Source organism: Nelusetta ayraudi, unplaced genomic scaffold (genome assembly GCF_046127955.1).
Source record: "Nelusetta ayraudi isolate G7.1 ecotype Tasmania unplaced genomic scaffold, CSIRO-AGI_Nayr_v1 ptg000004l, whole genome shotgun sequence".
NCBI lineage: Eukaryota > Metazoa > Chordata > Actinopteri > Tetraodontiformes > Monacanthidae > Nelusetta > Nelusetta ayraudi.
In genome coordinates, this window is record NW_027466054.1 from 1,171,922 (window position 1) to 1,188,744 (window position 16,823).

Genomic DNA, 16,823 nt, shown 5'->3' on the forward strand with positions numbered 1-16,823 from the left:
GTCATGGCCAGAATGTCACCAAGAATATTATAATAAAACCACTGAAGAGGTAGCTCCTGAAACGACCCATGTGGCTCACACTCTCAAGATCTACCTCTGAGAATAAAATCTGTCAGCCATCATAGACATTCAGAGACACTTCTGCTTGTCATTATGGCCAGTCCGGACAAGGGGGGGAAAAAAAAAAAAAAAAGGTAAATACACCATCATAATATATGCACGTACATGTAATATAATATCTTTGGATTCGCACACTATTGAATAATCTACCAATTTCTTCTTTTTTTGTTCTTTTTGGTTTGTGTGCATGCATGTGTGTGTTTGTGTGTGTGTAATACAAAGTTGAAGGGTGTTTTAATCAGTGTTGTCAGCTAAAGTCAGCCCCTCTCCTCTGGCTGACAGCAGGCAGGTTGGGGGTCAGCGAGGGAAGGATAAAGGCAGCTAAGATTTTGACAGGCACTACATTGCGTTTGCGCGTTGGTGCGTTGGTGCGTGTCTTTGTGTCCTTCATCTATCCTAGACCGAACAGGAGGAGGTCCAAAACTTCATATAAACAGACTGTGAGCAGCTAGTTTTGGACATTCCTATGGTTGCATCTGATCTTACGGTTTAGAAAAGTAAAACAAATCTGCAATAATATAACACAGATTTTTACTTTGACTGGCCAAACTAACTTGTCATATAATCAAATGCCAAGTTTAAATACTGGTAAACAATATTCTGGGGGTTAAATGGAGTTTTAATCTATTTCTCTAGACATTTGGTTTCTCTGTTACAAGTAAGTATTGGACAGCCTGTATTTGCAAAATGTTGCCATTTGACAAAGTGAAGTGGTTTGACACTATCATAAGCAGATAGCGCTGCCATTTAATCTTATTAATGAATTGTTAAAATGGTATTATTCCAGACAAATGACATGCTGACTTAACTTAAGTCATGTATCAGATTCTAATTTAATCTGCCTCCAAAACATCCACTTTTAAACAAACTGTTAATCTGAGGATAATGCCGAGATAATACAGCCAAGACGGTGTGAAATCAAACAGCTTCAGTGTTCCTTGGGACTGTTTTAGCAAAATGTACCTTGAGGGGGGAAATGCACACATGTTTACAAGCCTCACCAACAATTCAATATAGTGTAACAAAAACAGTTGCGGCCTGTGCATCAGTCATCAGGATTGCCTCATCGTTGCAAGGGGAAACATCAAAATGTTTCCGCCTGAAAAAAAAAAAAAGAAGCTGTATCTTCATGAAATGAAAGTTTATTTTAGAAAAATGCAATGCAAGAGCAACACCAGCTTGATCCTCTCAGGGCAGCTGCAGGGTGTGTGTGTGTGTGTGTGTGTGTGTGTGTGTGTGTGTGTGAACACTCTCATATGAGGAGAGTGAAGTCAACTTTACCACAAGATACTTCTGCTGTGATTTGAGGGCAAGTAGCAGTGAGTCAACTCCTGTCCTTTAAGCCTCGCGGGCTATTAGGTTCCATCCAGAACAAAGTCATCATGGTTGTGAGTCAGCGTAAACTGGGTGAGATTAATTAAATAATGATATGCATGCAGGGAAACACTTCAACTCGCATGTGTACCCTTCCTACTTTACACGGGGGGATAAAAACCTGCGTGCATCTCTCAAACCCCTCATACGTATGCAGCCTTGAGACAGCGGACTCACAAACATGTGCAGCTGTACCGGGCGAAGCTGACAGGTCCTGGTTATCAGTCAAGACAGGGTGCACCAGATAAGAAAGCTGCGAGGCACCGTAAATACCAACGTACAGAGGGGAAGAGACGGATAGAGGGTGCAGCCGAGGGAAAGTGGGGGGATGCCAAAGATGAAAGGAAGTGCAAGGAGAAAAAAAAATCAACACTCCTGTCAAAGATAATAAAATTCTCAGCGGAGGAGCTCCGGCGCAAAGAGGGGAATTAGGGGCGCGTGGGGAAGGAGATGGAGAGAATGATGGTGGAGCAAAGGTAATAGAAATGACAAGTGAGCTGCGAGCTGGCAGGCAGAGAGGGAAGACAACAGCGCGCACACGCAGAGAGAGAGCGTGCACGTGCGATGGGCAGACATGCGCCGCTATTAGATGGAGGAGGCGATGGTTTTTTCTCTTATCTTATCCACCGAGAGGTTAACTGGCAACAAAAAGCCTCGCAGTGTCTGTCACAGCTGCAGACACGGTTGGATCCGATTTCACACGGCTGTTTACGCCGATTAGCCGCGTTTAAAATCACAGCTGCACATCTGACACGCGGTGATAAGTTGACAAACCACCGCAACCTGGTCTCGCTGCTGCTACACAGATGTGGAATCTGGCCTCTTTCGACATCTGCTTCTGGCTCACAAGCAGAACAACACCCATTTCCCCCACTCACCCACCCTCCCACTGTTACAACTACAAGTCTTTTACAGCGCAGGAAGAAGGAGAGGTATTTTTTCAATAATCCAATTATCAAAAATGCTACAGAACAAGAAACATAGTTAGTTTCATATTTTGTCTTTACTGATAAAAATTAAACTAGGGCTCATTTAAAAGTGGTCCTCTCTCTTTTAAAGAGTACTTACTTGTATTGCATTTTTATTAATATACATTAAAATAAAATAATCAGAAAAAGAAGTCGTCAAGAAGACAAAAATCAATCTTGAAAGACTGAGGAGATGAGAGTAGTGAGAATGGGCACCGGAATGGGGAATATCAATTTCAGAGGCAGGTTTGCACGTCCATGCGAGCTGGAAGGAGTGAGCTCAATAAAATTTTAACAGGAGGGAACGCTTTATATTCTCCAAGGCTTCCCGAAAGAATGCTAATTCACCAGGACACCTCTTGATGCATGGACATGTGCATACAAATGTGCGTGCGTTGCTAATATCGCAGGCTCCCGTTTGTCCCAGAGGACAATTTCTGCTCTCCTATATTTCCTTCATCAGCAGCTTTTCTTTTCATCCCACTAAATCAAGTAGATTAGACTGTGTGGATTAGCTGCAACTTGGAATTGAACAATCGCACCTGTACATACACACATGCTTCCACCATGCACAGCATGCACAAGCAGGCACAGAAGCGCATATGGCAGGACACGGCTGCGTAAATAGATACTTTGGTAGGTGAGCAAATTATTTTTCTCTCAAAGCAAATAAATCCACTTTCCAAGCTGCCACCAGCACTCAATAAGAAATGAAACACAATCAGGATGCTGCTGTGAAACAGCAGGCAGGACATGCCTTGCTCCTGGTGTTGAAGTGCTGGTTGAATACTGTGTACATGTCTGAAGTTATCACAAGCGGACACGTGGACGGAGCTGCCCAGACTCGTCCACATCTTTGCCTTCAAACGCAGCCAGTGTGTATAAATGGACTACACTTTTGCCACTGTATCCAGTTTGTTGTTTTCTGAACACAACATAACATAATATAGCATATACATGTGTTGCAACACCATTCACTACTATGCCGATGACACTCGACTTTACACACCCGACCAAAACCATCACATCCACCCTCAAAGCCATCCTGCCTTTATGAAATAAAGTCCTGTATGCAAACGCTGGAAGTGAACTGTGAGTAATCTGACCTCGTGAATCTGACCTTGTGATCATCATCCCCAATGGGCAGCGCTCTCCCTGTTGTAGGAACTCTCTCCCATGACATGTTTGTGCTTTAAATGTTCAATGTTTTTAATGTTTCAACGTGAGCTCTCTTTTATTGACTGCCTGTAAAGTGTCTTTGAGTACCTTGAGAAGAGCTATACAAATAAAATGTATTATTATTAGAGAAGAGAACTGTGTGTCTGAATTGATACGATATGTAGAACCCTGCCAAAAAGACAAAGAAACTTGCCTGAGCTAGCTTGAGATCATCTTTTTGCTGGAGGAAATAAAAAGCAAGGCCAGGGTAAGCCAAGGTGAGTGATCAAACGACAGTGTAGATGAGAGGAAAACTATTTATAGTTCCTGAAGTCAACATCTTCCTTTGTACAGATTCACTCTGAGGTGAATGTACTGCAAACACAGCTGGGTTTTATGAGAGAGTTGAAATCTCCGCGATCCAGCTGCCCCAGCAGGTACAGGAGCCAAAAGCACATCACATAGTGTGAATAAGTGAGGAAATGCTACCATGTTCTGGAAAAAATGTTGCTACTGACACAACTCTATCCTCTAATGCATGACTGCAAACATTATGCAAAGTGCTTGCTCGGCAGGTGCTCCACTCTAAAATGTAGTTGTGGTTCTACCCATTGACTGCAAACCAATTAAGAACCATTATGAAATGTATTATTGTCAGAAGGAAATGACTACTTCTTTTAAGTCAGGGATGAAAGCAGGCGACCAGTCTGCAAAAAAAGTCCTGCAATAGTTTTATAAGATAAATAATGGCAAAAGCTAGTTTCATTTCAACATTTATTTTATTTTGAATGACTGAATTTGTTTTGAATGACTAGATGACGTAAAATAACACCTTACAATAATCTCCTTATGGGATTTCCTTTATTTCCAGTGAGCCCCAAGTGACATCTTTCATTTTGGAGAGCGATAAATGGCTGATAGTTCTGGTGTAACTGGGACGCAGCTCCCAAGGCGGGAGATTTTGTTTGGGGCTGGAATTCCTGCTTCTAAGAGGGGAGTAAATACCCAACAACCCTGCTTCCCTAAAATACCCCCCCCCCCCCCCCCCCACACACACACACACACAAACACACACACACACACACACACACACACTTGTCTATTACACACGCTGTAACGTTTCTGTCTGTCTCGATTTCCTTCTCCTCTCACGTCTCTTTGTGATTGCGATCAGGTCTGGCTCTGCAGCTGGTGCAAGTTGACCTCCCTCAGCCTTTCGTCACAAAGTCAGACAACTGAATCTGCCCTTCTTGCCTTTTCCTTTTTCTATCTTTATGGCTCAGCTTTACTTTCTAGTGTGAAAAAGACAAGACTACAGAGCAGGCAAAAATAAAACGCAGAGAAACACGGCTCTCTTCAGAGACTCTCGGTCTCTGTTGTCGCGCTATAATGGAAGCAAAGGTGCAACAAAAAAACAGCTTCCGCATTTCTTAGGAGGAGGCAACAGGTGTCTTTTTTTCGTTAACTGTGTATGGTAATTTAGGTAAATCCAAGATGTGATTTAGTGGAGATTTTTCAGTTTGCTTATTTCTTTCTTCTTGGACTAAAACCATTTTACAGTGAGTGGGCACTGCTTCTTCTTTTTGGACAGAACTGGAATCGGCCAAAACAAAAACAAAATTCGACAATGACAAAAAGCACACAAAAGGAGAATTACACTTCCTTTACAATTTTTCTTCACATTTCCGTTATGTTCTCTCTCTCCCGCCACCGCAGAATATTCAGCAAGCAGTTTAATCACAAGCCAATATTTTTACTTAGTGAGCCTGCAATAATGGTAGGTGTTCAAAGAGTTGGAGCCACTTTTCTTGCTGTCATTGTCTGACTTCAGCAAAGTTGCAGGAGAGCAATATAATTCAGGTATCCCAGATAGGTTACTTCACATGATGTCACTCTATCCCGAAATAAATAACACCAAGATTCACGTACAATTTTTTTTTATTATTAGTTCAACTGACAATGGTAGAAATTGGACATTGCACATTTAAACAGTCCAACAAACTGCAAAAAATGTCCAAAATATTGACACAGTTAATACTAGAATGTTTGTGTGTGTGTGTGTGTGTGTGTGTGTGTGTGTGTGTGTGTGTGTGTGTGTGTGTGTGTGTGTGTTTTGAGTGTACTTGTCTCACTACAGCTGAGTGGACCAACCGCAAAGTGCCTTCCTTGTTTCGGATCATGGCAGGACCAGGGTTTTACAGAGGCCTGTGCCTGTGGGTGGTGCTGCACTGTTGGGCTTCTCTGCGCTACAGTTATAGTGAGGCAGCTTATTCCCAGCCTGCCATCACTCTCCACAGGCTTTCCTCAATTGATCTAAGGTGGTAGGGGAGTCAGCTAGGTGGGAGTCGTGGCAGGGGGATAAGAGACCTGATGAGGCAAGAGCAAAAGCAGTGAGAGCAACGGAGCTTCTGATGCAAAAAGTGAAAAAATGAAATAAACTGTCACAAAAAGAGAAGCGGTACACCTCAGAATAAAAGAGGCAAATACAACCCACTTCCACATTCACCCACCTTTGAGCTTGTCTTACATATGAAACTGCTCTAGAAGGAAATCCTACCCTGTGTAAACCCTATGGATCTTCTTGACTCAGATTATTCATTGGCAGTTAATCACTATCTATGTTGTGGGAGGAAGAGAGTCTGGATGAGCCTTGTTAGAATAGGTGAATTTGAGGCTAAATTAAAAGGCGGTTAAAAATATTATGTACTTAATTTCCTTCAGCACCAGTAAAAGCTTCTCATACAGAGGACACTCCCTGCTATTTAATACCCCTGATAGTCTCTGAGGCTGCTGCAAAGCTGCTAAAGTAAAACACAAGTCCTTAACAGACTGTTGATAAAGTATATTCTGAGTTTTTCCTTGTACATACTGTATATTCCACACAGCCTGTAAGTCAAACTTTTATTTTTATTTATAAATGGGTTCTCAAAAAAGAGAAACGTAAATAAATAAACGACTGTAATGTTACGTAAATGGAAGCAGAGAACATAATAAAGTGCATAGATGGCCCAGGGGAACAAAGCTGCAGTGTTAAAGCTACATGTCAAATAGCAGGCGTATGCATAAGAACATTTGTGCACCTTTTCAATATGTATTTGTGGCGTCATTATATTCATATAAAACAAGATATATTGGCATGTGTACAGAAAAATGTTTTGGAGTGAGTCAATTAAAATGCAAGTTCCTGAATACATGTACAAGTTCCTTTGTACAATAATTCATTTAAAGATTGTTCTGTGTAGCAGGTCGAGTGACGGACAGCAGAATAAAGCTGTTGAATTACGTCTTCAAGGAATAAAGACGTAATTTCCCCCCATGTCTCTGGCTACATTTCAATGACACTTGCATTCACATTGGAAGACACACACTGGCTAAAACATGCTTATGTATAAATAGTTCGCTGGCTGAAATCATGCAACATGACACAGAGATTTGTGTTTCTGCATACAGCCCCTGAAGAGAAGAGCCATCAGACATGCAGTGTTTCTGTGTTTCTCAGCATACAGCTTCATTGAATAAGATCAGGACACATCAAACAGATATGAGAGAGACTAAAGTGAAAATTAGAGAGTCTGGAGACACTGAAGGGAAACAGTGGAAGGGGTAAAGTGCTCTCCAAAGAGCTGCAATGTAAGAATGACCACTCTAAAATATATCAGACAGAAGGCAAAATACAGAGGAAGAAACAAGAGTACTACTAAGAGAGTCTCAAGTCCAATCCAATTTCACAAGGTATTACATAACCTCGGTGGATAGCTCTTTTTTCATTAATTTCATGGGTTATGCAAGCCACTTGTAGGTCAAGGCACTAGATTTATACCACAGCGGAAACTCGTGTGAAGCTCAAATTCCTGTGCAACAATCTGTAGAACAGCAGACTGCACATCCGCAAACAGATCTTATATCTATAAAGGTGCAAGAGTACAAGGTAAGATGGCTTTGATGTGCTTGCAGGGCTTCAAGGTAAGACCTTGTTTATAGTTTGGGGATTGAGTCAGTGATGTAAGACAGAGCTCAAACTTCCCTGGTCAGGAGACTAATATCTAGGGCAAGATACATGGTGTCTCCACCTATGATATATTGACATTACTACTGATGGTATTTAACAGTAAGAATAAATAAATAAATGAAATAAAAATGATAATGACAAAAAAAATACATTGATTTGAATAAAAGCTTTGCTGAATAACTTCCTGATAGAATATGACTGCCATCAGTTTTGAAGTGATGAATGTTTCGATACTTTTTTGACACCTTTGATTATGTTGTATAATCTAAAGCAATTATTTAAAACGTCTTCAGTTGTCAGTTCCTGAGAAGCACAGAGTGATGTAGACCTTTAACAGATAGGAGGTTTGACATTTGCCAAACTTTAGGTGGCAATAGGTGATTTCTAAAGTTAAAGTTAAAAGTCCCACAGATTGTCACCTCCTTAAGGATGCAAAATTTGTCCTCCGCATTTGGTGCCGCTCCCGGGAATCATTGGGTGATCTAACTGCCCAAGTCCAACCCCGAACACTGAGCATATCAGGGATGGACCTGCCTATGACACAGAATGCTGCAACAAAATGTAGAGACTTTTGTTTGAGTCAAATCGAACCAAAGTCAGTTGAAATAAAACTAAACCATTCACAGATCTTTTGCAGAGTTCTTGTTTTTGATCTGGGTGATATGATGTGCAAGGTCCCTTTATGAACATGACATGGTGACGAGTGTGGGTGAGTTATATGTTGTACGATCAGTTATTATTATCATTATGTACATTTGTGTCCTCCTACTACAAAAACTGTCCAGATTAAAATGTTGATTTAATATAAAGAATTAAAAGGAATTGTTTAGTGGAACAGCAAAATTCTCAGCACATCTCACATGCTGCTTGGTCTCGCACTTCTCTATGAATTTTTAAGGTGGCGATTGATAACCTGTCACTTCAACCTGGAGCAGGGGTTGATTCCTACGGCAACCGAGAGTTCACATGCTTTGGGAACTGTGATAATTGACACTGATATTGACGACGTATGAATTCTAAAGATGAAATAATTTATTTTAATGAGTATACCAGGTACGGATCCAGACATAATTCATTCATTGTATGACTGTAATGATCCACAGTGTATCTGTGTCTATGTTTGGCTGTGCTGTGCTCATGTCTTTGCAATACAGATGCTGGACATCGTGTTCAACAGCCCTTTTTAAAGCAAAAGCTCTCAGTATTCTGCACCCTGACTGGAGTCTGAAAAGAAAAAAACAAAGCCCTTTGTCTTCCCCCTCTACAGTAATTCATCTCAGTCACCATACCAATATATCTGACACCAAATTCTGCCCTTTTCCAATCAACTTGGGACCAAAGCAAACTCAGCAAAAAAAAAATAATAATAAAAAAATAAAATGGAGGGGTGCAAAAATCTGCCCTGAATGAAGGGAGGTTCCTGGTGCTGCTTTGTGGGTTTTGTTTTTTTTTGGATCCAGATGACTTGGTTGTTCAATTTCCATCCAGATACCAACGGAAAAAACAAAAACAAAGCGGTCGGATTTATCAGTCAGAAAATAATCCAGTGTTAAAAACCTTTATGTGCATATGCGAAGAACAAGAGCTCCCATCCCAATCCCACAAATGCTGACTCAACACATTGCTGTAATCCCCTTTCTGTCCTCTTTTCCAAACAAGCCTGAACAAACCCCTTTTAAGCATCACTTAATCCAGCAGGTCAATGAAAGACAGAGTGAAATATCCTACAGTGTCTTTCCATAAAAAGCCAAGTACATTTAAAGCAAACTTTTGAAAAATTTGATAAATGAGAGAACGTGAAGTGAAGTTAGGTCATTGGATGGATGGAGCGCCAAGGGCATTTTGCTTGGTGAATGAGGCAGAGGAGCACTCATTTGTCCAGACGGATGAGATCATAATAAGAACCACGTTTCCCTGCTCAGGAAACATCCTGGAAGACCCAACCAGCACAGGTCATGTGAGCTGAGCACCAGAGTTAAAACGTCCAACCTGTTTCCATAAAACATTTTGCTCATTAGGCTGTGATTCCATAAAGACAAAAAAACAAAAACAAAACAAAACAAAAACACCTCAAAAAAGCATATAAACTTTTTTTCTTTTGCAAATTAGAGCAGGTTGTTTCTTCAGATGTGAATTTCTACTCAAAGGGCACTCACGGGTTTTGTGTCACAAAACAAACTACTGCAATTTTAACAGCAAATGATTTAGTCTGTAACTTTAATTTGCCCTCTGTAAGACTCCACAAAGAACATTTTTCCTCCCGTGTATGTGTTTTCATCTAAATGCGTTTTGAAAGTAAAACAAAAAGAAACCTGCGGTATTCAGTCAAACTGCATTCACTCCAAATTAAACACAACACTTTAAAACAACATTAAAAAAAGAAGAAAGGAGCAAATTGTTTTTGCCAAATATAGGCATAAGCTCAAATAAGGTGACAACTGGCCTCATGTGAAAACATTTTGTGCCTCCATTTTTCAAAAACAGTGAACACTGCCACTGCCAAGGACATTTTGACACAGTAGAAACGTGTGTATTTTAAGTGGCATTGCAGGCATCAACAATATGAGGACCAGATGGAAGAATGTTCCAAACTAATTGATTATCTGTGTCAGACAGTGGATATTTTAACTTCAGTGAGGATTCAAAGGACTGTCGCAAATTGATTATAAAAGACAATAAATCACACATTTTCATTCCACCTCCAAAGGTAGACAGACTATCTACTCAGCATCCTGCTGACGTCCTTAAACAGGAACTGATGTCTCAGTTGGAGCCCTCTGGTCACCTGGCACACTTCTGCTTTGTTTCATAGTGACGTTTCTCTCTTGCACTTGTTATTTGGCTTTGTGTTTCTTTCCTATTGGTCTCCCGGGTTTGTATGTTATTACTTCTGCATAATTTCTGTGAAATTGCAGCAGTGCTCTGTTGCATGTGATTCAAGTGTTTGTTTTGTTGCGGTGTTGCATCATTTCTGTGTTTGTACGTTTACCCGTGTCGGCCAGCAAAGCAATGTGCTTTTTCAATTTTTCTTTTGAATTTGTATCTGCGTCTCTACATCTTGGTTACTTCGGGGTCTTGTCTTTTTGTTTCTTTAAGGGAAATGTTCAAAATGTTTCCCAACCTGTGTTTGAAGGACACTCACACATGCACGCACACACATGCTGCACAAACAGAATGAGAACAAAAAAACCTGGATGCTACTGAAAACTATTAAGAATCCAGAAGCGGGTGGATAAAAATACTTTGATAAAAGTGAAATTGAAGGTTGTTGTCAGGGAAACTGAATCTCAATGTGAAAAACAAGGCTTCAACTTCAACTTTCAATCGGGGAATTTAAACATAAGGCTACCAGAATATATACTGCAGTGTTTGCACTGCGGCCTCCCAGCGAGAACATTGTCAGTTTGATAGTGTTTGTCTCACTGTGTTGGACCTGTGATGAACTTGTGACTCGTCCAGAACGAAACCCCGCCTTCACCCCAAGACAGCAGGGAGAGGCTGCAGCACCGCCGTGACCCTGTGTGCAGGTGAAGTGGAGGCCAAAATTGAATGAATGAATACGACAATGACAGTCTGTCCGGCACCAGGCTGAAGAAGACATTGGCGCAGAATTTAAATATCTTGGAAATATAATTTGGGAGACTTCATATTCATAACTCACACACATACAGGTTGGTAAATTTGATAATATATAATGGTTATAACACTTTTTTTTTTTTTTTTTATGTAGGATTCATATTGTTACCAGAACACCTTCATCGTTGTCACCATCCCCTTTTGAATGGTGACACCTCTGATCTGACCAGGGAGCTGCCCTGGTCAGGTGTCAGCCGCCCACATCAGAAGGAGGACCGTGCAGGTGCTTCAAGACGAGTGAGTGACCGGGCGACAAACAAACCAAGTGTCTCTGAACGACAGAGACGCTCCCTGCCGTGCAAACAGGAAGGATGAAGAATACTGTGCGAGGCTGAAACAAAGGGCAGCACTCACTACAATAAAAATGGCACAAGAAAACAGTGCTCAAGTCCACGAAGTGAGCAACTGAGCAGAACTTCTGGACTCAACATGGACACCACCTACTCTAGGAGCTCCAGCCATCCCTTCTCCCTACAGACTGAAAAACTGCTCTGAAGCGACTACAAAATCTTCACGCAGTTTCTCGTCTTTGTCTATTTGTGTCTGAATGTCTTGTCATGTCTAAATGTGTTGTAGTTCGTTTAAATTTGTCTCCTGTATGTTAAAATCTGCTCATGAATATCTCCACAACTACAACTACATATTGCAAACATATCTCATATTCTGATCGCCTGAATGCCAGGACATTGGATTTTCATTCATTTTCCTCACATTTCCTCATTATAATAATAAGAATGCATTCATATAATGGCAGACAGTGTAGAAGACAATAATGTAGCTCAATGTAACAATTTTAAAAAAAACGATAATCAAAACTCAAAGAAACAGTCTTAGATCTGTAACTAATTTGACAATGCAACAAGTATTTTGTTTGTACAGAGAGGTGTAGAAGATGCTATTAACTGGTATATTGCAAAAAGTCACATCTGCAATGCCTGCTTTAATGCTTCAGTAAATGTTGCATTGGAGAGTTACACAACTTCTACATAAGGTTTTGTTTTTTCTTGAACCAGTGCTCAGAGCAAATTTTATGTGCCTGCAAAAAAATAAAATCCGGAATGATAATCTGTTTGCCCAGAGGACAGTGGATGAATAAATAAATAAATCAATTCAGATGTTAGAAATCTACTTTTTAAATGGGACTCTCATGACACTTGAACAAAGTGCAAATCTGTTTTCCAGTCCGACAACTGATGTCACCCTTGTCGATCTTTAAAGTCAGGAGGTTCAACGTTTGCGGCTCTCTCCCGTTTTGTCTGCACTGGTGTTACATGACCAGAGAAAAATTGCCAGGGGCTGAGGGTCAATAAAGTGCCATTATGATTTGTTAGGCTTGGCACAGACGGCTGCATGGTGTGAAAGAGTGGAGTGAGTTCTCTGCAGACATCATTATATTGATCGATTCACCATACATGTGTCATCACGGTGATCAACAGGAGCGGGAAGACAAAGACGACAAGCCCAGTCCAGGCTGAACAAAAGGTATCAGCCATATTGCGGCATGATTCAGTTTCCTCCTCGGCCTCATAACTATTCATATAAGCTTATAGTTCAACGCAAACCATCATCTGTCTGTGGGGAGCTTGACAACCTGTCTGATTTATTCAGTCTTGGCTATGAAGTAGCTATTTGAAAGTCTGGACAGAACAATCCGGAGGGGACTCGTCCACCTGGGACGATTTACATCCAACCACTACACATTCTGTGTGAGTGTTTGTGTGCGTGTGTGTGTGTACTGTAAGACAGTCAAATCCACATCCTGAAGTGTTTTCTTTTTCAATGGAAGTTCTTCCCAGACGGGGGTTACAACTGTGTTAATTTCACCTATTGTAATTAGCTAACGTAATTTACATGTCGCGGGAAAGGAACCCCCGAGAGCCAAAAGGTATCTCTTTGGGTTTGTGATTGTGAATATGCAATGTCTCTGTTCTGGGAGGATATTTAAGGGAAAGAGCAAGAATCTTGAGGACTCTTTTTTTTCTCTCTTTTTCTTGGACTCTCCTCTTTTACTTTGACTCCCTCTCTCTCTTTATTTGGATCTCTCTTGTTCTGTTTTCTTCTTCTTCTTTTTCTTTGTCTTCTTGATTTGCTTATCACCATTTTTACACAACCGGTCTGTTACATTTTTGCTGCATTTTTAGTCTGGACATCGCAATAAACTGGTATGTTATCCATTTCCCCTCAATATCAACTTGTTGAGACTTTTGTTCTATGTGGAGAACAATCTGACATTAGATGTTGATTTAGTCTTCAGTTAAATTTATCCAAGTAATGCTTGTACTCTTTACCTCTGAGTTGAATAGAAAAGATTGAGTGTCATGTTTTTCTAACTATTGAGTTAGATGATATAAACCTCTGAACATCTCAACCTAGATGTCTGGGCTGTTCTTCTATGTTAAGAAGGTCACTGAATGAATTGTCAATATCTGCCATCACTGAACTAAGATAGGGATTAATCAGAATCCCAAATGATCTTAGTTATATGGTAAGTTTTGCTGGACATTATTCAAACCCTTAACCTCTGAGTTGGTCAGATAAGATTGGGTATCATGTTCGATAACCTCTGAATACTCCAACCCAGACATCAGGCTATTCTTCCATGTTTAATGAACAAACTGAATAGTTTTGTTAATGTATATAAGCCATCCCTGAACTGAAGACTAATGTCAGATCACTAGAATTATTATTGAGTCTATATTCTTAATCATTAATCAAGTCTTTCTCTCAATCGATATATAAAAGTAAAGTTATTATCAAATGGAGTCAGATTAAATTAATTATTATGTACTTTACTTCGAAATCCTCACCTTGACACCGGAACAACGGAATACGTAATGGGGAGATATTACTATTTGTGTCTAGATATTTCCTCCCCTACAGAACGTATCAGTGTATATCAGTCAGCAGAAACATGTGCGCATGCTGATGCAAGGAATTCCAAGATGCATCAACACAGTGGCTGAGACAGGGACTGTTGAGCAGGTCAATCAGAGATCAATGCAGAAACAAATCAACAGCACGTTAGGATCCTCTTACCTTGGATTTCATGCTATGCAAAATCCACTTTATTTTTGCTTTCTAATAAAAATATGTTCTTTAGCCTGTCAAATGTCCGTTCTTCACCTCTTTCAGAAACAGTACGATTGAACTGAGTTCTTGGAATGAAACCCTCGTTCAGTTGTTCAAGGTTGTCTGTTTGGGGTCTTGTTTCCATCCAAACAATTGGAATGAAACAGAAAATCACATTTAAGAAAAAAAAAAAAAATTTGTGGGACTCTCAAAACAGACACTTGGAGTATTCATTTTTTCCCACTTTGTGACAATGACGTCATTTAAACCTTCTCAGGGGAGCTCAGGATGAAAAACTGAGCTGTGAGAATAATATGTACCCTTTTAGAGAAATTCATATGGGTTTTATTGGGATCTCAATTGATCTTTGTAGTAAAGGAAAGGAGAGCATAAACATGAGCATGAGCAACAGCAGAAAGTCATATGTATGTATTCTTTCTTTGTGATTGTTCTCAAAACTCATCAAATCCACAATCCAATAACTCCAAAGTCTTTTGAAAAGAAGACAGACTCTGGCTCTTGGTTAGTTTGGCAATACCTTGAACAACTCCATTAAAACAAACATCCTAAGTATCTCCTTCTTGATAAATTTCTACTCACCCCTGCAGCTCTTTGACAGACATGGAGATCTTGAGGTTATGTCCCAACACATGGAGAGCGGTGAGGATGTCTGCCCACTGGACCATCTCTCCCAGGGGACCCCCCTTGAGGACCTTGGGGCTGAAAACATCTCCAGACTCTTCTGTCAGGAAGCCCACATGGATGAGAATCTGAAGGAGGGAAGAAGAAGATTGCATAATGTGGCTCCAGTGAAATTAATGTGGACCGCCTGAAGGATATAACAAGGAGCAGAAAGAGAAATATATTAAGACAAAGACAGAAACAGAAGACTGAAAAAAACGTCTTATTTGAAATTATTATATTATATATAATAATATATTATATTAATCTTTATTATATTTATTTTATATAGCTTATTTGTGAAACATACAATTGATGCTGCAATCCAAAACAAATCACTTTGAATTAATCTTGATTGCATTGAATTATTTAAATACAAATACAAAACACAATTGCATGCGCACTGTATGAAGTTAAGCTCCTTCAAAGTTAAGCTTGTGCGCTGGAAACTTTTTTAATGAGTTAGAGGATTAGAATGATTAGAATTTCAGACTCCTCCAAAAGAAAATTATGGAAACTGAAAAGTAATTCTTTGAAATCCCCAAAAGAATTATCCCCTCATGCTCCAATGGAAAAGCGTATGTTGAAATCCATCATTAATAACTTTACAGGCCCACTCCTCTCATATGCACCCTATAGATACACACGTAATTGCAACTCAAAAGCAAAACTACACACACCAGACGTGCATAATTCCCAATATTTTATACAGACTTCATTCTCATGCAACTCAAAAGGTGCATGTCCACCAAACCTCCTAATGAGTGCATCCAACTGAGAAATGAGCATCATGTTGCTTTTCACAGCAGATTACACACAGCCATGTCCAAATGTAGCACTGCTGCGTAATCCTGATTAACTAACACAGTGTGAACACCTTCATGCAACATGCATAATGAGCTTATGGCCGGCTGGAGTTGGCAGTTGGTAGTTTGAGTCGGAGGCCGGCGAGCGATTTTACTGCAAGTGTGCTGCAGAGTACTTCATCATACCACATCACAGATCCTGCATAGGTTGCTTGAATGATGGACTGGATGGAATGGATGGGTGTCGAGGATCAAAACAGATGGAGTTTTTAGTAAGAGGTCATTTCTGTAATCTTTGTCTATAGAGATGTTTCCAATCTTACTATTAATATATTGTGAATGATGCAATATCATCTGCACCTGTTTGCCCTTTCACTCTAATTCCTGAATGAGAATAATGCAAAAAAGACATCAGATTTAAACTTTTACTTTTACTGAAGGGATCATTGATGGGAGACTTTCATCCTCCTTTTTTGGTTTTACGTATTGAATGAGCACCACTCTTGGTCAAGTCACAAAAATCTGGGAAATTAATGAAAAACACTGGAGAATTATGTGCACGAAGCGGAGTTGCGTTCTGCTGACACTCCAGCTGGTGTGAAGAATCCCTCGATTTAATAAGCCCGCTTTATTAACTTTTGCTTCATAAGTGAAATTTAATTATAGTTTGGGTGGCAGATGGCAAGAGTGAGAGCTGGTGGTGCCGGTGCGATCCGCTCTCTTGGCTTGTTTGTGGTTGTGTGGCTGGTGAATGTGTATCGCACAAACACTGGCAGCCACACAGACATAGAGGCAGAAGGAGGCAAGTTGCATATACTGGCAGCAGCACAGTAGTGCCACTTAACAGGAGAGGGGGAAAAATATCACAGTGAGAATGATGGTCAATTGAATTCCATATAATTGGCATTTATACACAGGTTTATGGAGAGAGAGGTGCTGCAAGCCTGTGAACGTTGATGAAACCACATATTGATTGCTAAAATTAGGCCGGACTAGGACCCT

At 40.3% G+C, this 16,823-nt stretch overlaps 1 protein-coding gene across 2 annotated transcripts in view; it reads right to left on the bottom strand.

Annotated features, from left to right (window-relative positions):
• LOC142899178 (alpha-1,6-mannosylglycoprotein 6-beta-N-acetylglucosaminyltransferase B-like) overlaps positions 1-16,823 on the bottom strand; it is a 92,409-nt gene that overhangs the window by 22,787 nt on the left and 52,799 nt on the right. For both annotated transcript variants that reach the window (XM_076042657.1, XM_076042666.1), the window contains one exon: positions 14,935-15,104. In XM_076042657.1, coding sequence (XP_075898772.1) covers positions 14,935-15,104 — 170 coding nt within the window. The remainder of the gene's footprint in view (positions 1-14,934; positions 15,105-16,823) is intronic.